At 45.3% G+C, this 24,774-nt stretch overlaps 1 protein-coding gene across 1 annotated transcript in view; it reads left to right on the plus strand.

Annotated features, from left to right (window-relative positions):
* The window catches only part of LOC120910661, a 148,491-nt gene that overhangs the window by 105,008 nt on the left and 18,709 nt on the right, over window positions 1–24,774 (plus strand). Inside the window, 1 exon segment of the mRNA XM_040322414.1 lies at window positions 11,924–12,808. Within this exon segment, the coding sequence (XP_040178348.1) occupies window positions 11,924–12,808 (885 nt within the window).

The raw sequence follows: 24,774 nt of genomic DNA on the forward strand, positions 1-24,774 counted from the left end.
CATATACAGAGGTCAGGAGTATATCATATACAGGGGTCAGGAGTATATCATATACAGGGGTCAGGAGTATATCATATACAGTGGTCAGGAATATATCATATACAGGGATCAGGAGTATATCATATACAGAGGTCAGGAGTATATCATATACAGGGGTCAGGAGTATATCATATACAGAGGTCAGGAGTATATCATATACAGTGAGCAGGAGTATATCATATACAGGGGTCAGGAGTATATCCTATGTAGAGGTCAGGAGTATATCATATACAGGGGTCAGGAGTATATCATATACAGGGGTCAGGAGTATATCATATGCAGGGGTCAGGAGTATATCATATACAGGGGTCAGGAGTATATCATATACAGCGGTCAGGAGTATATCATATACAGCGGTCAGGAGTATATCATATACAGGGGTCAGGAGTATATCATATACAGGGGTCAGGAGTATATCATATGCAGGGGTCAGGAGTATATCATATACAGTGATCAGGAGTATATCATCTACAGGGGTCAGGAGTATATCATATACAGTGATCAGGAGTATATCATATACAGTGGTCAGGAGTATATCATATACAGTGGTCAGGAGTATATCATATACAGAGGTCAGGAGTATATCATATACAGGGGTCAGGAGTATATCATATACAGGGGTCAGGAGTATATCATATACAGTGGTCAGGAGTATATCATATACAGAGGTCAGGAGTATATCATATACAGGGGTCAGGAGTATATCATATACAGAGGTCAGGAGTATATCATATACAGTGGTCAGGAGTATATCATATACAGAGGTCAGGAGTATATCATATACAGGGGTCAGGAGTATATCATATACAGGGGTCAGGAGTATATCATATACAGGGGTCAGGAGTATATCATATACAGAGGTCAGGAGTATATCATATACAGGGGTCAGGAGTATGTCATATACAGAGGTCAGGGTCTTCTACTGACATTAGAGAGAAAAGTCTCTCCTGTACGGTTCTCTCCTTGACATATCGTAGAATGAAGCCGTATTGTTCTTTCAGTGTCATCATCCCGTGTTCTGTCCATTTCCACACCGACACCAACATCTCCTCCACCATCCCGCTGTATTTGTTGTCTCACCATGTTTCCAATGATGGAGATCCAGAGACGGGCCCGGATTCAGATAGAATGCTCTATCTATCTGCGGGCGCAACGTATCTTAGATATGTTACGCCGCTGTAACTTTGGGCGCAAGTTCCGTATGCAGAAAGAACTTGCGCCCTTATTTACGACGGCGTAACGTATGTGTGGCGGCGTAAGCCCGCCTTATTCAAATGGGGATGTTGTGGGCGTGTTTTATTTACATTTTAGATGACCCTGCGTTTTTGATGTTTTTTTTTAACAGCGAATGCGCCGTCCTTGAAATATCCCAGTGTGCATTGCTCCAAAGTACGCCACAAGGACGTATTGGATTCAACATGAACGTAAATGACGTACAGCCCTATTAGCGAACGACTTACGCAAACGACGTAAACATTTCAAAACATGGTGCGGGAACGACGTCCATACTTAACATTAGCTACGCCTCGTATAGCAGGGGTAACTATACGCCGAAAAAAGCCTAACGTAAACGACGTAAAAAAATGCGCCGGCGGGACGTACGTTTCTGAATCGGCGTAAATACCTAATTAGCATATTCCTTGCGTAACTATATGGAAGCGCCACCTAGCGGGCCAGCGTAAATATGCAGCCTAAGATACGATGGTGTAAGACACTTACGCCGGTCGGATCTTAGGGAAATCTATGCGTAACTGATTCTCTGAATCAGGCGCATAGATACGACGGCCCCCACTCAGAGATATGACGGCGTATCAGGAGATACGCCGTCCTATCTCCTATCTGAATCCGGGCCACTGACCGGAGTCTTCTTCTCCATGTCACCAGACCACCTCTTCCTCTACTATTGGGGTGCTGGGCATTTCTATGACTACTCAGGACCCCCAACCTCTTCTATAGGATTGTGAAGATTTCTATCCTATTTACTAAGAAGCTGAAGAAGATGTCCATGATGTAGATGAGGGTCACATATAGTATGAGCAGCATCACCCTTCTCTCTGTCACCAAGACCTAGTCTGGCAATTCCCAGAATGATACCAATTAGTCTCTGACCAATCTCACGGTTTGGGTGGACTTTCTCCTTTTCATTATTTCCAGGTGACCATGAATTAGAGTTCCAATATCTCCCCCGTGTTCTGCAGACAGATATACATTTCCCGATGTCTTATGTTGTACAGATCCCTCATGTTCCCCGATACAAGATCATACATTGGACTTGTTCAACTTTCCAACCAGGAGGGAATGGACTGGGCAAGATTCTCTCCCCATGTTGAGGGTATGTGGTTTGGTATGGTTCAGGAGGAGGCATGCTCACTCCCTGCCCAGTCAGGCTGCATGCTCTAATAAGGGTCTAGTATGATGTTTTTGGAGGTGGTGGGGGGGTCCATACAATTTTTTTTGTACTTTTATTAACATTTACAGTGACTGGCCAGCCAGAAAATCCCCAGTATACAGCTGAATAAGCCTGGTGGGTGTACATCACTGGGTGTTAGGACACTTGTGGCAACCAACCTTCTATCAACCAACCTGAGCAGGAAGCTGCCACATTTAGAGGCGGTGGTAATACTGCAGCCAAAAGTTGGAATTGGCTGAACACCTATTGATTATTAACAGCCAATCGCCTAAACAAACCAAATTCTGTTCAAACATGGGTCCAGACCAAACCCAGAGCTCATTTTAGGTGGTCGGTTTATCAGTCAGTTATATTGGTGACCAATGGGAGAAGGACCCCCTTATATTAGTGGTCAGTGGGAAGACTGCCCCCTTACCTATTATTGATGTCAGTTGTTACTGAGAGACAGAAATTGTCCATTGCTCAAGGAACCCCTAGAACCCTTTGGAGGAACCCTGGCTGAGAAAGTCTGGACTAGGCAGTAATATATTTATCTCCCCCTTGGTGGGAGTGGAGATGACCCATCTATAAGGATATACAGTACATACACACACAGCACAAGGCCGTGTTCACACTATGAGATGTTTTTTGGGAGTATGATTCCTCTTACCTCCCCAAGGCGGTGATCTCAATTCTACCATAGAGAGAAGTCTCTATAGAAGACAGGAAGTGATGTCAGGGACAGACAGGAAGTTCCGGGTGAGAGGTGAGTCAGGAGGAAGTAGAGAGGAGACATCGCTGGAATCGGCAGCAGAGGAGGTAATAAGATCTTATTTTCTATTTACACCCAGTAACCCCGTCATGTCCGTCCTCTTCCTCCATAGTCACTGTGACGTCTTTTATCTCCAGCAGATGATAATACACACATATACCTCCCAACTGTCCCTGATTTGGAGGGACTGTCCCCCATTCACAACAAAGTCCCTCTTTCCTCCTCATGTGTCCCTCATGTTGGTCTGATCTATATACATGTATATAAAATGCACTATTTATCTATCAAAAAGTCTTTCCCGGTGCTAAACCTTCCATCCAATTTCTACATTTTTCTGCTGCATTTGTAAATTCCAAAAGCCAATATAAAGGAATATTAGTGGTAAAAATGCACTTGTGGGTTTAACTTACGGGGTCGGAACTAGAGGTCGGCCGATATTTCACCTTTTTCAAGATATCGGCATCGGCCGATTATTATCAAAAATAGGCTGATTATCTCTCCGCCTGCCCACTCGCTCGATCACCCGCTGCTGACTTTTTTTTTTTCTATTTTTAGTTTAGGAAGTCGGCAGCCGGTAACAGCCAATCGGCGGCCGCCGCTGCCGACATCCTCCACTGTAAAAAAAATGTCCCCTGACATGCTGCGCGCCATTGCCTCTGCCTACAAACCCCAGAATGCAGCGCGGGCCGGTAACTGCCGGCCCGCGCTGCATTCTGGGGTTTGTAGGTAGAGGCAGGGCACGCAGCACGTCAGGGGACGGTTTTTTCCAAAGTAGAGGATGTCGGCAGCGGCGGCCGCCGATTGGCTGTTACCGGCCCTCTCTGCATTCTGGAGATTGTAGGCAGAGGCGGGGCAACACGTCAGGGACAAATGGAACTTTATTGTGCTGGGCTAGGAGATGGAACAGAGCCTGGAGCGCTCCGCTGGTGGGCATTGATTAGGTGGCAATGAATAAAATTGGGCTGTACTGGTTGGCACTGATGAATTATGCACTGGTTGGCACTAATGTGATATGCACTGGTGGTCACTAATGTGATATGCACTGGTTGGCACTGATGTGATATGCACTGGTGGGCACTGATGTGATATGCACTGGTGGGCACTGATGTGATATGCACTGGTGGGCACTGATGTGATATGCACTGGTGGGCACTGATGTGATATGCACTGGTGGGCACTGATGTGATATGCACTGGTGGGCACTGATGCGATATGCACTGGTGGGCACTGATGTGATATGCACTGGTGGGCACTGATGTGATATGCACTGGTTGGCACTGATGTGATATGCACTGGTGGGCACTGATGTGATATGCACTAATGAGGTGGCACTGGTGGGCACTGATGTGGAACTTATGGATACTGATAGGCTGCACCCCACCTCTCCAACCTAAACAATTATCTCCTCTCCATCCTAGGTTTTTTGAGATGAAGGAAAAAAAAAAAATTCGGCCTAAAATATCGGCCACAAAAATCGGCAACACATATCGGCCGCCCCGATTTCCAAATATCGGCATCGGCCAGAGAAAAACACATGTCGGTCGAAATCTAGTCGGAACATTCTCTTCCTCTCGGAAATGTGTTTTTCTTTCATCGCTTTCACCTTTTCAGTTTATACTAATGGATTATACGATAATACGGGTTGGGGGTTTTAGTTAGAGGTGGACTTATGATACATGATTTTGATTTTATAATCTTTATGGAGGAGGAAATAATTATTCCTGATGTCTGTGAAGGTTCAACACAAGGGATGTGTCTGGGTGATGACTTTATCTTTGTAAGTATCAGGTGATGTCACTGTCTATTTCCCTATGTAGGAGTATTTAGAAGGACACAAGGATCTCTACAAGGACGTCATGATGGACAATCAGCCGCCCCTCACATCACCGGGTAAGAGGAGACTTTATTGTAAAGGAGAGAGCAGTACGGAGGCTCCACCTAGATCCCCCATCATCTGATAAACACATAGAAACAATGTATTCAGTCAGTGTGTGTGTTTCCTACAGATGGATCCAGTAATGGGAACCCACCAGAGAGATGTCCCCGTCCTCTGTATTCCCGGGATTCCACACAGGAAGGTCACACCATCCCCCACCATCATCAGGTAGATGAGGAACAATCACTGATAGTATCATTAGGATCTGTACATTATCTGCATTGTTACCATTGATGTCATTTTTATTCTATATTCAGAGTGGAGACCTGAGAGATCCTAAAGTTGAGGTTAAAGAAGAGATAAAAGAGGAGGATGATGAGGATGGGGTGATGGAGGAAGAACACAAAGATCTGTACCAGGACACCATGGAGGAGTCATCCAGCTACAGGAACCCACCAGAGAGATGTTCCCGTCCTCTGTATTCCCGGGATCCCACACAGGAAGAACACACCATCCCCCACCATCATCAGGTAGATGAGGAACAATTATTGGTGGTTATGATTTATACACAAACATGTTTATTATAATGAATGTTTTATTATATATTCAGAGTGGAAATCTCGGGGATGATAATATTGATTTTAAAGAAGAGTATAAAGAGGAGGATGAGGAGTATGGAGTGATGGAGGAGTTTTCAGGACACAAGGATATGATGGAGCCACCTAATACCAGGAACCCACCAGAGAGATGTCCCCGTCCTCTGGATTCCCGGGATTCCACACAGGAAGGTCACACCATCCCCCACTGTTACAAGGTCGGTGGGGCGGAACATCTAGAACATGGACTGGTGGAGATGATGTGTGGATTTTGTATGTAAGTTTATATCTTACAGATGATATTCTCTCTCATTCTCTTGGTTTAGAGTGGAGATCCAATCGATATAAAAGTTGAGGTGAAATCAGAAGAAGAAGAGACGTATGTGAGGGATGATCAGCAGTCTATGGAGGAGGATGGAATAACGGGGACATTTATAGAGGAGGACACTCCTACAGAGATCAGCACAGGTGGGTCATTAACACTAAATCCATTCCTCCACCCATACTGCTCACTGATTGGTCCAGAGTAGGGCGGGGACTGGGTGATATCAGCCTGTAATCCCCTGGTCACTTTCCTGAGCTGTGTTCCCCGTCCTGTATTCCTGTGTTTCTCTCGGATAATCTTCCTTCTCTGTGCTGCAGACACAATTTATGTCTCTAGACTGGATTTATGGAGATTCTGGGGTTCAGCTGGCAGCAAAATGTTGATTTTCACCATATGAGTTGGCTGACCTAGACACCTGGGGTATGTACCTTGGGTCTTCTGCCCCATGCCCGGGTCTAGCAAGACCTCTCACAGGACAATTCTCCCGGGTTACTTGCTCTGTTATTTGCTGGCTGTGCCGGGTGGAGGGATATGTCTGTATAGTCTCAGACCAAAGTCACTGAGTGCAGTCTCAGGAGATGGGAGGCAGCGGTGTGGGACCTCTGCAACTTGTTTCTCACTGATTACTGAACACCAATATTATGAGTCCTGACCCCTGCACTATATACTCTATGTTGTACATTACATACTCCTGACCCTTGCACTATATACTATATGTTTGTCAGGCCTGAGCTCAGCGCTTCCTTCTCAGAGCTCTGTGCTCAGCTGTCGGTTGATTGCCAGCACTCTGCATTGCACAGAGACTCACCTGGTCTTCATTTCCTGCTCGTCAGCTATCTCTGCTAGCCATTTAAACTGCCTGGATCAGATCTTCTGTGCCTTCGCCTTGGTCAATATATCTAGAGACTCTCTGCTGTGTTCCTGTTGAAGACTTGCCTGGCTGTCGTCTCTTCTGTATTTTGATCCTGTCTGCTGCCTCTGACTACGCTCATCTCTGATATCTTTGCTTTCTGAGAGAGCCTTGGCGTGGGCAAACCCTCTATGGGAGACATAAAAACCCATTGTCCTGAGTTACCCAGAGTTTGTGGCTTCCTTTTAGACGGTATTTGAAATTCCCACACGCTCCTCTTTTGCTGCCAAAAGCCTCATGTCCGTCAAACAGGGTATGTGTCAGAAGAGTACTCGCCGAGATGCCGAGAGCGGCTTACCTTTGCGACTCTGCGCACTCCGCCCCCTGGAGGTGAGGCAGCGGGGAAGGGCGCAAAGAGGCACCGGCTACCAGCAAGAGGCTGAGAGTTGATAGCAGATCAGGAGGTGCTGGTTAGCAAGCTCAGTAGATAGGAGGTAACTGGAACAGGCTGTAGGTCAGGGATCAGAGAAGATTCAGGCACTGAGAACAAGTTCAAGGCTGAGACTGTAAGCAGGTCCGGGATGCAAGCCAGAGGTCTGGGATAGGAGAAGGTAACAAAGTCTGAGTACAAGCCAGAGGTCAAGGGTTGGAGATAGCAGCAGATCCAGTGAGACTCTGATTGGTGCGCGTGGATGCCCTTGTGCCCCGTAGCGCTACTCGGCGGTTAGAGATGCCAATCCTCTGACAGTATGAGAACTGTTGGCGATTACGCCATTAAATTCCATACTCTGGGGGCAGAAGTTGCTTGGAACAATGAGGCCCTAGTGGCTGCCTTTTCTCATGGTCTCTCGGATAACATCAAAGATGAGATAGCAGCCAAGACATTCCCACTGAGCTGGATAAGTTGATCACATTTGCTCATTGACTCCAGACTATGAGAGACCTTCCTTTCAAGGAGCGTTTGCGGAAGCCTTCTGTACGTTTGTTTCGAGATTTATAGTCCCACCCTTTCCTCCCTCACATCCCATACCTCCTGGTACCGAGTCTGCCAGTGACGTAGAACCCATGCTGTTGGGCTTCACACGTATCTCTGCGGAGGAGATGGCCTTTAGGAGGAGGGAGAGATTGTGGCGAGGCAGGTCACTTCCTGAAGTCTTGTCCTACCCATCTGGGAACTGCACTTGAGGTCCTGTAGGGGACAGACCTTAGGTGACATTGTTACGTCCCCCATTATCCAGAAGAATAAGCCCCTGGTTCCGGTTACCCTTTCTTGTTTTGAGTTGTCCATTGAGATACAGGCTCTAATCGACTCTGGGGCTGCAGGCCTGTTCATAGATGGTGCCTTTGTGTCTAATCACTCGATTCTGCTGCAGCTTCGTGACACTCCACTTGCCATTGAGGTTATTGATGGGAGACCTCTACAGCCTGCCCATGTGACTCATGGGACTGTTCTGTTGACCATGGCCATAGGGGCTCTTCACCATGAGATAATCCAATTCCAAGTAATTTCCTCGCCTCATTATCCAGTGGTTATTGGTTATCCTTGGTTACAGAGGCACAACCCCTCTTTTGATTGGCTTTGTGCTGAGGTTCTTTCCTGGTCGCCACAATGCAGTAATACATGTTTTCAGAAAGTGGCTAAGGTCTGTGCACCTCTTCACTTTACTCCTTGCCAGAGGAGTACCACGATTTTAGCGATGTCTTTGACAAGGGTCAAGCCTACGGTACTTTGCCTCCACACCGGTCGTATGATTGTGCAATTGACCTTCCACCTGGTGCCATGCCTCCTCGTGGCCGGGTTTACCCTTTGTTTGTCTCAGAGAATAAAAGCCTCTAAGGTGCATGTTGGCGACGTACTTTTTCGAGGATTCATCCGTAAATCCTTGTCTCCTGCTAATGCTGGTCTCTTCTTTGTGAAAAAGAAAAGCGGTGAACATAGACCTTGTATTAATTATAGGGGTCTCAATCGAGTCACGATTAAGAATGCTGATCTGATTCTATTGATTACGAAGTTATTTGACCGCCCCAAGGGAGCAACGGTTTTCACAAAGTTTGATTTGAGTGGGTCATACAATCTCGTGAGGATCAAGGAGGGCGACGATTGGAAAACTGCATTTAATACCAAAACAGGCCATTATGAATACTTCGTAATGCACTTTGGTCTTTGCAAGTCTCTGGCAGTTTTTCATGAATTTATCAACAATGTCCTCCGAGATTTGTTGGTATTTTATCTCAACGATATCCTCATATTTTCCAATTGCCTAGAGAGCCACCACAGAGACGTCTGCCGCGTGCTTCAGTGGCTGAGAGAGAACAATCTGTATTGTAAATTAGAGGAGTGCAAATTCCATCGTGAACAGGTTAAATTCCTGGGTTCTGTCATTTCCACTGCTGGTTTTTCGATGGACCCAGAGAAACTTTTGGCAGTTCTACCGTGGCCCCGACCCTTGGGTTTACAACCACTGCAATGTTTTCTTGGCTTTGCCAATTGTTATCGGAAGTTTATTCGTAACTTTTGGTCTCTGGTCAAACTCCTGACTGATATGAACAGAAAGGACGGCCACCCACAGAATTGGTCTCCGGATTATATTAATGCTTTTGAGAGTCTCAAAGCTGCCTTTGTTTCAGGTCCTATGTTGGTACATCCTGATTCTACGGTACCTTTCATCCTTGAGGTTGATGCATCTGAGACTTGAGTTGGTGCCGTCCTACCTCTGAGAGCGCTATGCAGCATTGTGGCTACTTTTCCAAGAAATTGTCTCCTGCGGAATGCAATTACGAGATTGGGGACAGAGGGCCAGATTCAGGTAGGGCGGCTTAATTTTGACCCGGCGTAGCGTATCGTCTTTACGTTACGCCGCCGTAAGTAAGAGAGGCAAGTGCTGTATTCACAAAGCACTTGCCTCCTAAGTTACGGCGGCGTAGCGTAAATGGGCCGGCCTAAGCACGCCTAATTCAAATGTGGAACAGGGGGGCGTGTTTTATGTTAATGACTGGTGACCCGACGTGATTGACGTTTTTTTACGAACGGTGGATGTGTCGGATAGAATGCCTAAGATACGTCGAACACTGCCTACGACGTGACGTAACTTACGCACAGCCCTATTCGCGTACGACTTACGCAAACGACGTAAAAAGATAGGCTTGTTCCGACGTCCATACCTTGCTTGGGCTGCGCCACCTAAGGAGCAGCTTTATCTTTACGCCGGACCTCTTATCTTGGGCAAAGTTTTCTCACAATAGTGCCATCAATACCGCTTTCCCTTTGTCTCCATTCATGGCGAATTATGGTTTATAACCATCCATGTTGCCTGACTCATTTGTTCCTCAGAGCATTCCTGCGCTGGAGGAGCATCTCCATGGTCTTCGTTCCAATTGGGTACAGGTCCAAGAGTCTTTGCAACGTGCCAATGGTAGGTACAGACTCCATACTGACCGCGGACGCCTACATGTGCCTCCCTACCAAGTTGGGGACAGGGTCTGGCTGTCATCTCACAACTTCCGACTCCATGTTCCCTCAATAAAATTGGCACCACGGTTTATCGGGCCATTCCGTATTCAGAGGCTTCCGCTTTAGACTTTCCTTCTCATATGCGTATTTCTAATGTATTTCATGTCTCCTTATTAAAATCTTTGGTATGCAACCACTTCACCACCTCGGTACCACATCCTTACCCAGTTCAGGTTGAGAACCATGAGGAGTATGATATACAATCTATCACTGATTGCCATAGGTTCCGTGGGCGCATACAGAACCTGGTTCATAGTAAAGGGTACGGTCCAGAGGAACACACTTGGGTCTCATCTTTGGACGTACATGCTCCTGGCCTCCTCTGTGCTTTCCATAGATGGTTTCCCCTCAAACCTGGTGGTCCCCTGAGAGGGAGGGGTCATTGAGGAAGGGGTACTGTCAGGGCTGGGCTCAGCCCATCCTTCTCAGAGCTCTGTGCTCAGCTGTCGGTTAATTGCCAAAGACTCTTCATTCCACAGTGACTCACCTGATCTTCATTTCCTGCTAGTCTGCTATCTCTGCTTGCTATTTACACTGCCTGGATCAGATCTTCTATGCCTTCGCCTTGGTCAATATATCTAGAGACTCTCTGCTGTTTTCCTGTTAAAGACTTGCCTGGCTGACGTCCCTTCTCGTTCTTGATCCTGTCTGCTGCCTCTGACTACACTGATCTCTGGCTCCCTGATTTCCTGGCTTGTTCTGACTATTCAGTTTGACTACAGAACCCTGGCCATGTTTTGACTACGTTTACCAGCTGTACCATTTTTTACTATTTTATTTAAAGGTGTGATTTTTTACTGCATTTCTGTCTCCATCTGTTTCACTGTTCCTGACAATGTTGTACATTACATAACCCTGATCCCTGCAGTATATACTCTATATTGTACATTACATACTCCTGACCCCTGCACTATATACTCTATGTTGTACATTACATACTCCTGACCCCTGCACTATATTCTCTATGTTGTACATTACATACTCCTGACCCTCATCCTATAATCCCCTCATCACTGTCACTCCTATAAAAGACAGTTCTCGTTGTTTCCTCACTCTCTGACTAAGGTCCATGAATAAAGAAATGATCTGGTAGGAGATCAGAGGACCCATTTACTAGTTACCTTGAGGGGGGAATTGTAAGATCCTCAGAGACAAAGCAGCCTGATGTGGGCGGAGTCCTGGTTTAGGGGAACCAATCAGCTCATGTCTAGTAATAATCTTTGTATTTCTATTTTAGTAGATGGACGGGAGATGAGAAAAACCTCAGACGATTGTCTCACTTTGTCTCCAGACTGTAAAGTAGAAGATGAGGACATCACACAGTATAGTCCAGGAGAAAACCCGACTACCTCAAATGTCCATTCCGCACCACACAGTGTAGATGGACCATCGTATTCCTCTTATCCTGAGGAACCTCAAACTGTGCGGGACGGTGCCGGACCATCGTATTCCTCTTATCCCGAGGAACCTCAGACTGTGCGGGACGGTGCCGGACCATCGTATTCCTCTTATCCTGAGGAACCTCAGACTGTGCGGGACGGTGCTGTCCTTCCAACAAATGAAAGGTTTCCCTGTCCTGAGTGCGGGAAGTGTTTTTCAAGGAAGTCCAGTTTTCACAGACATTGGAGATCTCACACGGGGGAGAAGCCGTATTCCTGTCCCGAGTGCAGGAAATGTTTTTCACAGAAGTCCACTCTTTTTGTACATCAGAGATTGCACACAGGTGAGAAGCCGTATTCCTGCCCTGAGTGCGGGAAATGTTTTTCAGAGAAGTCCGTTCTTGTGATACATCAGAGATCTCACACGGGGGAAAAGATGTATTCCTGCCCTGAGTGCGGGAAATGTTTTTCACAAAAGACCCATCTTTCCACACATAAGAAATCTCACATGGGGGAGAAGCCACATTCCTGTCCTAAGTGTGGGAAATGTTTTTCTGATGAGTCCACTCTTTCCAGACATCAGAGATCTCACATGGGGGAGTTGCCTTTTTCCTGTTCTGAGTGTGGGAAATGTTTTGCATATAAGTCCAGGCTTTCCACACATCAGAGATCACACACAGGGGAGAAACCTTTTTCCTGTTCTGTGTGCGGGGAATGTTTTTCAATGAAGTCCAGGCTTTCCACACATCAGAGATCACACACGGGGGAGAAGCCGTATTCCTGTCCTGAGTGCGGGAAATGTTTTTTAGAGAAGTCCAGTCTTTCCACACATCAGAGAATGCACACGGGGGAGAAGCCGTTTTCCTGTTCTGAGTGTGGGAAGTGTTTTTCAGAGAAGTCCAGTCTTTCCACACATCAGAGAATACACACGGGGGAGAAGCCGTTTTCCTGCTCTGAGTGCGGGAAATGTTTTTCAGATAAGTCCCAGCTTGCCAGACATCGGAGATCTCACACAGGGGAGAAGCCGCATTCCTGTCCTGAGTGCAGGAAATGTTTTTCAGAAAAGTCCCAGCTTGCTAGACATCGGAGATCTCACACAGGGGAAAAGCCGTATCCCTGTCCAGAGTGTGGGAAATGTTTTTCAGATAGGTCCGCTATTTACAAACATCGGAGATCTCACACAGGGGAGAAGCCACATTCCTGTCCTGAGTGTGGGAAATGTTTTTCAGTGAAGTCCAGTCTTTCATCACATCAGAGATTGCACATGAGGGAGAAGCCGTATTCCTGTCCTGAGTGAGGGAATTGTTCCTCCGGAAGTCCTGTCTTCCTGTACATCAGGGGTCCCACACAACCCTTGAGGTGTATTAGTGAGTGCGGGAAATGTCTTGTATATGAATGTTGCTGGACATGTGGTGGAAACTCTTACAAGAGGTCTGTTTTCTCAAGTTGTCTTCAAGGATGAAACGCGGGTCCTCCTAGGCTTTTTAAAATAAGAGTCATCACCTCTCATTGGCTGAGTACATTTTGTGGTGGAAGATTTCACAGACATTTAGGGATCTATTATAAAACAAATTGTAGAATGAATGTGACACGCGTTCCTCCAATCATGACAAATATTGGATCATCGGCTCCATCTAGTGGCAAAAATCTGTCACTGTGGTATTAATACCGACCATTGACGTAAAACAGAAAATACCACATTTGGCCATTAGATGGCGCTAAGTAGCATAGAAATTATCTCCATCTAGTGGCCAAATGCAATCATTTCCATTGTAAATGAATGGAAACCGTTCGACCAGCACAGCAAATATCCTAATAACATTCATCTTTCCCCCATTCACACAGAAGGAATGTACATGGACTTTCCCCGGGGGAATTGCTATGCACATATTTTATGAATAGACCCCTAAATGTCAGGAGACGTTTATATAAAGATGGGAAGTATGGAGCAGATAAATGAATAGACCTCCTAGCAATGTTATTACCAGGCTGCAGCTAGGGGGAGCTCTAATGTGTGAGCACAGCAGAGTGATCCCATCTAGCTCACATTAACCCTTTCACTGTCAGATGTTTTTGTATTATTTTAGGTCTGAAGATTAGATAAAACCCCCAAACATATATTATCTGATAGCAGAGGCCCTGGAGAATAAAATGGTGGTGATTGTTAAGGTGTTCCTCGTACACAAATTCCCCTTAATATCCGGGTTTATTTTCTCCTTTTCCCCCATTTTCTATGGTGTGATCTTTTCTACAATACTTTGTTATAATAATGGAACACGTTGTGTATTGTATTGTACGACTCCGCCTCCACATTCCAGACAAGTCATTTTCCTGACCAATCGCATTTCTACCTTTTTACTATTTCCTGATTCTATGACTGTAATCTGTTTAAAAGTAAAAATTATAATAAAAAAATGTATTGAAGAGAAAAAAAAGTTGTGTGTGTCGGTGGAATGAGAAGAATTGCTGGTGGTGTTGTCACCTGTCACAGCCGTCACACCTGGTTTCCCGGCCAATGCACCAGATAAATGTTGCAGCAAAACGGCTCTTTGAGTTCTGGGAAACCAGGAATGGACTCCGGACACGGACTCCAGGAAAACAAACCTTTTATTTCACCAGGGAAAGGAGCGACTCACGCCAGGATGCCAAGTGGCCTCTTCTAGGCGTTTACAACATATAGATTTCCTCTTGTATAGACATTCCTTGGAACTTCGTAAAACATCTAAAAGCTTGTTAGCGAGTGACATCTGCGGCTTCTCAGTTATCTGTCTAATTTATCATCTACTAAGCTGTAGACATGTGCACTGACCAAACATTTCTTTGTTTTCCTTTCATTTGTTTCTTGTTTTGTTTTGTTCGTTTTTCAGGTCATTTGTTATGATCGAAATTCATTATTTTGAATAAATCCGAAAACCTAGAAATTTAAAATCCGAAAATAATAACTAACAAATTATCGGTATCGGAATTTCCTTTATAATTTGGCTGTTAGTGAACGCAATGAATACGAATTTATCCAAAGTTACGAATTATCCGAAATAATGAATCCAACGAATGGAACGTAATGAATAAATAATAATAATAAAACATTTTTCTTTATTTCTGTTAAAAAATTGGGTAAATAAGTACGTTTTCTCCCTCACTGTTGGGCACTGATAAGGTGCACCAAATGGAAATTTTGTATACTATTAGCAGTGTGTTTAAGTAAGAGATTGCAGACATGATACAAGAGATGGTTAGAGACTGCCCAGGGCACAGAGTGCAGTGGTCAGAACAGGCTTTCTCCGGGTCTCCTACTGACATTAATTAGAGAGAAAAGTCTCTCCTGTACGGTTCTCTCCTTGACATATCGTAGAATGAAGCCGTATTGTTCTTTCAGTGTCATCATCCCGTGTTCTGTCCATTTCCACACCGACACCAACATCTCCTCCACCATCCCGCTGTATTTGTTGTCTCACCATGTTTCCAATGATGGAGATCCAGAGACTGACCGGAGTCTTCTTCTCCATGTCACCAGACCACCTCTTCCTCTACTATTGGGGTGCTGGGCCTTTCTATGACTACTCAGGACCCCCAACCTCTTCTATAGGATTGTGAAGATTTCTATCCTATTTACTAAGAAGCTGAAGAAGATGTCCATGATGTAGATGAGGGTCACATATAGTATGAGCAGCATCACCCTTCACTCTGTCACCAAGACCTAGTCTGGCAATGCCCAGAATGATACCAATTAGTCTCTGACCAATCTCACGGTTTGGATGGACTTTCTCCTTTTCATTATTTCCAGGTGACCATGAATTAGAGTTCCAATATCTCCCCTGTGTTCTGCAGACAGATATACATTTCCCGATGTCTTATGTTGTACAGATCCCTCATGTTCCCCGATACGAGCTCATACATTGGACTTGTTCAACTTTCCAACCAGGAGGGAATGGACTTGGCAAGATTCTCTATGTGGTTTAGTATGGTTCAGGAGGAGGCATGCTCACTCCCCACCCCCCACCCTTCCCTGCCCAGTCAGGCTGCATGCCCTAATAAGGGTCTAGTATGAATTTCTTGGTGGTGGGGGGTCCATACAGGTTTTTTTCGTACTTTTATTAACATTTACATTCACCGGCCAACCAGCAAATCCCCAGTTGACAGCTGAATAAGCCTGGTGGGTGAACATCACTGGGTGTTAGGACACTTGTGGCAACCAACCTCCTATCAACCAACCTGAGCAGGAAGCTGCAGCCAAAAGTTAGAATTGTCTGAACACCTATTTAGTTTAGCCATTCGCCATCCACCTAAACAAGTCAAATTCTGTTTAAACCCAGAGCTCATTTTAAGTGGTCAGTTTATTGGTCCCTTACATTGGTGACCAATGAGAGAAGGACCCCATTATATCAGTGGTCAGTGGAGATGGACATTCTTACATCGTCATCGGAGGGAAGACTGCCCTCCTTACAGATCATTTTTTGTAAGTTGTTACTGGGAGACAGAAATTGTCTATTGCTCAAGGAACGCCTAGAACCCTTTGGAGGAACCCTGGCTGAGAAAGTCTGGACTAGGCAGTAATATATTTCTCTCCCCCTTGGTGGGAGTGGAGATGACCCATCTATAAGGATATACAGCACCAGAGGCAGCTCTAGGCTGTGTGAGGCCTCAGACAAAACTTGGACATGAGGCCCCACTCACACTCATAATAGGAAAAATAATTCAAGTGATAAAATGTATAAATTTCATATATAAAGAGCCGTAAATCCTTTGAACTATGAATTCACCGTTTCTAGAATTTTCTCTCATCAATTCTTCTTTAATCAAAGATCATTAAACATTCGATATGTGTATATATATATATATATATATATATATATATATATATATATATATATATATATTACACACACACAAATATAGATACAATTTGTGCGGCTGCAACGAGCAACAAAACCCATATTTCTCCATTTACATGAAGGTCAGGGTAATATAACCCAACCAGCACAGAGTTCCCCCTTACATCAGAGTCTGCAGGATTCCCCCTTACAGAGCAAGGGGACCTTTGATGTAAAGGGACTTTCTTGTAAAGGGGAACTCTGATGTAAGAGGGGGCTCTGGTGACCAGAGATCACCGTATATCAGAGTGCGCAGCATTCCCCTTTACATTAGAGATCCCCTTTATATCAGGGTCCACAGAGTTCCAAAGGGAACTATGATGTGGGGGGACTCTAGTGACCACAGACCACCTTCCGCAGAGTTAATGCATTAAGTATGGGGGGGTTACGAATATAAGGGGGAACATTTATAGCAGTGCTCCCTTTCCTTACTGTATTCACTCCACCCTTACATCACTGATCCCCCTCCATCTGGCCTCCTCTCAGGTGCACCGTACAGGGGTCATTCAGATGGACTTCAGAGACTGCAGACATGATACAGAAGATGGTCAGAGGCTGTGCAGACATGACACAGAAGATGGTCAGAGGCTGTGCAGACATGATACAAGAGATGATCAGAGACTGTGCAGACATGATACAGGAGATGGCCAGAGACTGTGCAGACATGATACAGGAGATGGCCAGAGACTGTGCAGACATGATACAGAAGATGGTCAGAGGCTGTGCAGACATGATACAGGAGATGGTCAGAGACTGTGCAGACATGATACAGAAGATGGTCAGAGACTGAGGACATGATACAGGAGATGGTCAGAGACTGAGGACATGATACAGGAGATGGTCAGAGACTGAGGACATGATACAGGAGATGGTCAGAGACTGAGGACATGATACAGGAGATGGTCAGAGACTGTGCAGACATGATACAGAAGATGGTCAGAGGCTGTGCAGACATGATACAGGAGATGGTCAGAGGCTGTGCAGACATGATACAGGAGATGGTCAGAGGCTGTGCGGACATGCACCTGTGTCCAGTCCTAGGCACACCACCCCTGTCATCTCTGGTCTCCTCCCGGCATCTTCATGCTCCTCTGAGCACTCGCTGCATACACAGTACAGAGTGCCAGGCACATGCGGTGGGTGAGAAGGGAGATGTCAGCAGCGCCCTCATTAGATAAAAGGCTGCAGAGCTCTGTTGTGATGTAACATCTGATTGGCAGAGTGTGTGGTGGGCGGGGCAGTGAGTGAAAAGGGAGCTCGGGGGAAGGCAGTTCTTGTTAGGACATTTGGCCCCGGAACTTCCTACAGCCAGTCCGGCCCAACCAGGGGACATTTTCTCCCACACACATGGTAGGCCAATTACGTGGCTGCAAGGCCCCTGTATGTGACCACCTAACTTGCCTAATTAGAGAGTCGCCTCTGTACATTACATATACACACAGCACAAGACCGTGTTCACACTACGAGGCGTTTCTTTGGGCTGCAGTTCCTCTGATCTCCACAAGATGATGATCTCACCTCTACCATTGAGGGAAGAAGTCTCTATGGAAGACAGGAAATGATGTCAGGGACAGACGGGAAGTTCCGGGTGAGAGGTGAGTCGGGAGGAAGTAGTGAGGAGACATCTTTGGAATCGGCAGCAGAGGAGGTAATAAGATCTTATCTTCTATTTACACCCAGTAACCCCCGTCATGTCCGTCCTCTTCCTCCATAGTCACTGTGACGTCTTTTATCTCCAGCAGATGATAATACACACATATATAGTGTGGAGACCTAGATTAACCCCTTCAGGGGCAGAATATTTCCTCACTTGAGGGGCCGGAACATTCTCTTCATTTCAGTTTATACTAACAGATTATACGATAATACGGGTTGGGGGTTTTAGTTAGAGGTGGACTTATGATACGCGTGTTTGATTTTATAATCTTTATGGAGGAGGAAATAACTATTCCTGATGTCTGTGAAGGTTCAACACAAGGGATGTGTCTGGATGATGACTTTATCTTTGTAAGTATCATGTGATGTCACTGTCTATTTCCCTATGTAGGAGTATTTAGAAGGACACAAGGATCTCTACAAGGACGTCATGATGGACAATCAGCCGCCCCTCACATCACCGGGTAAGAGGAGACTTTATTGTAAAGGAGAGAGCAGTACGGAGGCTCCACCTAGATCCCCCATCATCTGATAAACACATAGAAACAATGTATTCAGTCAGTGTGTGTGTTTCCTACAGATGGATCCAGTAATGGGAACCCACCAGAGAGATGTCCCCGTCCTCTGTATTCCCGGGATTCCACACAGGAAGGTCACACCATCCCCCACCATCATCAGGTAGATGAGGAACAATCACTGATAGTATCATTAGGATCTGTACATTATCTGCATTGTTACCATTGATGTCATTTTTATTCTATATTCAGAGTGGAAACCTGAGAGATCCTAAAGTTGAGGTTAAAGAAGAGATAAAGGAGGAGGATGATGAGGATGGGGTGATGGAGGAAGAACACACCATCCCCCACCATCATCAGGTAGATGAGGAACAATTATTGGTGGTTATGATTTATACACAAACATGTTTATTATAATGAATGTTTTATTATATATTCAGAGTGGAAACCTCCGGGATGATAATATTGTTGTTAAAGAAGAGTATAAAGAGGAGGATGAGGAGTATGGAGTGATGGAGGAGTTTTCAGAAGGACACAAGGATATGATGGAGCCACCTAATACTAGGAACCCCCCAAAGAGATGTCCCCGTCCTCTGTATTCCCAGGATTCCACACAGGAAGGTCACACCATCCCCCACTGTTACAAGGTTGGTGGGACGGAGCGTCTAGAACATGGGTCTTCAATCTACGTCCCTCCAGTTGTTCAGGAACTACAATTCCCATTATGCCCAGTCATGTCTGTGAATGTCAGAGTTTTACAATGCCTCATGGGATGTGTAGTTCCGCAACAGCTGGACGGCCATCGTTTGAGGATCCCTGATCTAGAACATGGACTGGTGGAGATGATGTGTGGATTTTGTATGTAAGTTTATATCTTACAGATGATTTTCTCTCTCATTCTCTTGGTTTAGAGTGGAGATCCAATCGATATAGAATTTGAGGTGAAATCAGAAGAAGAAGAGACGTATGTGAGGGATGATCAGCAGTCTATGGAGGAGGATGGAATAACGGGGACATTTATAGAGGAGGACACTCCTACAGAGATCAGCACAGGTGGGTCACCCTTTCAGGACCAAGAGACGTATTTGTCCCATGTATTTAATTGCCTGTATCATCTAATTAAGAACTTAAAATACTTTTTTTTTTGTTGGTTTGAGTCAAAATATTAGTTCTTATCAACAAATGGATCTAGTTTTTTGCCAGTTATTTCATGGAATGGCTTAGTTACTGCAACTGAAGTGTACGAACAATTGCTTCTTTTGGCGTTCCATAAAAAGTGACCTAAATAGTCCGATGTTATTGGATCATCTGATATTTGTTGATAGACTTGTGTTTGACAACAACAAATGTTTTTTTTGAGAGATTTTATCATTTGAACCATTTTTTGCTCTGGGACACATATGTCCCTATGGTCCTCAATGGACCATACCTTAAAGAAACCCTGCCACTATGCAGAGTTGTTAATCGAATAACTTTGGACAGGTATAGAAGTCATTCAGCCTGTGCTTTTTCTGAGCTCTGTGGAACTTTAGGGACCGTCGATAAAAAGCAGTTTTCCAGTTACTGTACAGTTTTACCTCTTGGAACTCAACAGCAACTGATAAAACTGTCATTCGGCATGACACTCGATTTACACAGGCATACAGCTAAGCAATAGCAGTGTTTAGAAAGTAAAAGATAATTTGTACAGAATAAGTGGGACAATATAATGTGCTACACTCCCTTCTGTAACCATTCGTGAAGAAGGGAGGGGGGAGATGGAGCACAGAGAAATTCTGTATAACTGAAGTCAGTCAGCCATCGGTGAGAAAGGTATGTATGTTGGACAGTGCGGTCCCATGATTGCTGTATGATTGAAGTGTGCTGTACAGGCGACATTTCCATTGCACAAGTATTATTATCTAATTACAGCAGTACATCAGGTAAAGGAAAGCATTCACTTCAGCTACATGAGGTGGCAGAGTCACAAACTGTCGTAACCCATTTTACTCGCTATTGTTCATCTGGATGACGGAGAGTCACTTTAAACTCAATGAATCAAAAACAGAACTCCTTCTGCTCCACTCAAACAAAAAGAGACTTGCTAGAATGACATGGACCCCCCCCGCCCATATTGGGACAGACCATCACCCCAAGCATCAAAGTCAAAAGCCTCGGAGTCATTTTTGACTCCGACATGACAATGGATGCACAAATTGGGTCAGTAGTCAGCGGTTCTCACCATATCCTGCGTCTGCCACGAAGACTCGTTCCCTTCATCCCGGAAGAAGAACAATAATCAACTCCAGGCTCGCCTATGCAAACTCCCTTTACCTCGGTCTTCCAAAATACCAGATTGCCTGTCTACAAGTCGTCCAGAACAAGGCGGCACGACTGGTAATGGGGAAAAAACCCTGGGAATCAATCACTCCCTCCCTGAGGTCCCTCCACTGACTGGCCGTAAAGGACCGAGTCACATTCAAGGCCCTCTGCCTGACGCACAAATGTGTACAAGGAATCGCCCCCCAATATTTATGTGATAAAACACCACAACCCCAATCGCGTTCTTCGATCAACTAACCAAAATCTACTACAAATCCCCAAGGCCCGCTACAAGACCAAAGGAGAACCAAGATTTGCAGTCCAAAGACCTGGATGGTGGAACGCGTTACCAACTAATATCCGAACGGAAGTGAATCACCAGGCCTTCAGGAAAAAAATCAAGACCCACCTATTCAGAAGGATAAATAGAAGGAAATGGATACCAAGCACCTTGAGGTGATTCAGTTCGCATTTGTAGCGCTATACAAGTTATTCACTCACTCATCTGTTCTTAGCAAGGCCTTAAACACAATGGCACGGCGGCGTAAACGCTTGTTTGCGATACGTAAAGAGGATATGCAACGGCTGTTGTTTGCCGACCACAGTGATGAAGAGGACCTCACTCTCGATGACGAAGATCAGAGTTTCTTGCTTGAAACTGTTGACAGTGTTACTCAGGAAGTGATCATAGAGCATCCCGATCCTTCATCATCAACTGAACTCAGCTCTAGCACAAACCTAGCTTGTACAGCTCTACCTGTCAAACCTCTGATGTTATATGGCTTACCGAAACGTAAATGTACACTCCAGACTTCAGCAGTGAACTCCGAAGAAGGAGAGCAAATGCCTCTGCTGAAAAAGTCGCAATCTAGTTCAAAAACTCAGTCAGTGATCACTGGTTTTGACTTTAGGTGGAAAAGGGGAGCAACTAAAGAAACCCTACTGAATATGACAAGTGAACTTGAAATTAGATGACTCTGTGGATATTGAAGCTGTTGAAGTCTTTGAACAAGCATCTGATTTCAGCACTTTAGTCTCACTCGTTGTGGAGCAAAGTGAGCTTTATATGAAACCGAAGGGCATTCCATTCCAGACAAATGCAGATGAGCTTCGAGCCTTTTTTTGGAATATGTCTTGTTATGGGGTATCATGTTCTGCCGTCCATCAGAGACTATTGGTCTACCATGTATAGCAAATACAATGAGTCGTGCTCGATTTGAAGCAATTCGCTCTGCTTTGCACTTTGCAAATAATGAGGACATGTTAATAAACAGGAAAAAAACTGGGGATTCAAGCTATGGTGCAGATGTGACGCTATGTCAGGCTACCTTTATCAGTTTGACATCTATACTGGACGAAAAACCGACACAGAACCTGGTCTTGGAGAGAGTGTCATTGCTGACAAAACAACTAGAACAGCTATGCTGTCAGGTTTTCATCGACAATTTTTTTAATTCTCCACTCCTGCAATACGAGATGTTGCAGAATAAGATCTACCTTTGTGGCACAGTTCGTGTGGACAGAAGAAATACCAAATATGCCTGGGTATAAGGCGACTGGGCGTATAAGACGACCCCATAATTTTCCAGCTAAAATGTTGGTTTTGGGATATACTCGCCGTATAAGACAACCCCCTCCCCTCCCCCTCACTGTGCCATTGCCTCACTGTGCCATTGCCAAACGGTGCCATTGCCAAACTGTGCCATTGCCTCACCTCAATTTACCAATCTTCATTCCAGAAGTGAGTCAGACTGCGGGCGTCCATTTTTCAAAAGGCGCACCTCCTCCTCGTGGTGTTCCGTGATGGGCGGAACAGTCAGTTTCCCAGAAGAGCCTATGGTCAGCTTTCCGCCTATCATGGACGTCCGCCTTGCAACCTTGTCTCCCTTGAGGACCATACGGACACATTTGTCATCATTCCTCCCCCAAAAATGACACAAGCGTGGAAATGGTTTTATTTATTGTTCAAATTCATTCTTAAAGGGAAAAAATAGAATTATTTTTATACTGATGACGGTAATCTTATGGTCCTCGAAACTAAATCCATTCCTCCACCCATACTGCTCACTGATTGGTCCAGAGTAGGGCGGGGACTGGGTGATATCAGCCTGTAATCCCCTGGTCACTTTCCTGAGCTGTGTTCCCCGTCCTGTATTCCTGTATTTCTCTCGGATAATCTTCCTTCTCTGTGCTGCAGACACAATTTATGTCTCTAGACTGGATTTATGGAGATTCTGGGGTTCAGCTGGCAGCAAAATGTATATTATTGGTATAGACGATGCTTGACCTAGGTACCTGGGAATGGAGGAAGCCAGAGAGGGAAAGCACAATGTTACAGCTTACATTACAATTGCCTCCGCTCTGCTTGCCGTCATACACAGCCCCGCCTCCTCCTGACCCCACGCCTGTAATAGACAGAATGCCGGTCCAATGCTGGGATGTGTTCTGTCTATCACAGGAGCAGGGGCAGGAGGAGGCGGAGCTGTGTATGATGGTGAGCGGAGGCAATTGTAATGTAAGCTGTTCCGGCGTGCTTTCCCACTCTGTTGTCCCGCGACTCTCTTCTTCCTCCAGTCATGATCCGGCCGCCCTCTCTCTTCCTCTGCCCAGGTGAGAATGCATGATGGGCACAGTAAGGCTGCAATGGTGGACACAGGTCACGCTGCATTGATGATCACTGATAAAATTGTTGTTAATATTTTTTTGTAACTTAATTCTGCATGAAACATTTAAGTGCTATTTCATGAGATAATTTATGAGGGCATGTTTAGGGGTGGGGCAAGGTAGGGGTTGGCGAGTAGCACTTGAGGCATGGCTAGTAGCTCAGAAATTTTGACCCCTGATGTAATGTACAACATAGAGTATATAGTACATAGATGTTATACATTACATACTCCTGACCCCTGCACTATATGCTCTATGTTGTACATTACATACCCCTGACCCTGCACTATATACTCTATATTGTACATTCCATACTCCTGACCCCTGCACTATATTCTCTATGTTGTACATTACATACTCCTGACCCCTGCACTATATACTCTATGCTGTACATTACATACTCCTGACCCTCGTCCTATAATCCCCTCATCACTGTCACTCCTATAAAAGACAGTTCTCGTTGTTTCCTCACTCTCTGACTAAGGTCCATGAATAAAGAAATGATTTGGTAGGAGATCAGAGGACCCATTTACTAGTTACCTTGAGGGGGGAATTGTAAGATCCTCAGAGACAAAGCTGCCTGATGTGGGCGGAGTCCTGGTTTAGGGAAACCAATCAGCTCATGTCTAGTAATAATCTTTGTATCTCTATTTTAGTAGATGGATGGGAGATGAGGAAAACCTCAGAGGATTGTCTCACTTTGTCTCCAGACTGTAAAGTAGAAGATGAGGACATCACACAGTATAGTCCAGGAGAAAACCCGACTACCTCAAATGTCCATCCGACACCACACAGTGTAGATGGACCATCGTATTCCTCTTATCCTGAGGAACCTCAGACTGTGCGGGACGGTGCCGGACCATCGTATTCCTCTTATCCTGAGGAACCTCAGGCTGTGCAGGACGGTGCCGGACCATCGTATTCCTCTTATCCTGAGGAACCTCAAACTGTGCAGGACGGTGCCGGACCATTGTATTCCTCTTATCCTGAGGAACCTCGGACTGTGAGGGCTGGTGCCGGACCATCATAT

This window comes from Rana temporaria, chromosome 8, assembly GCF_905171775.1.
Source record: "Rana temporaria chromosome 8, aRanTem1.1, whole genome shotgun sequence".
NCBI lineage: Eukaryota > Metazoa > Chordata > Amphibia > Anura > Ranidae > Rana > Rana temporaria.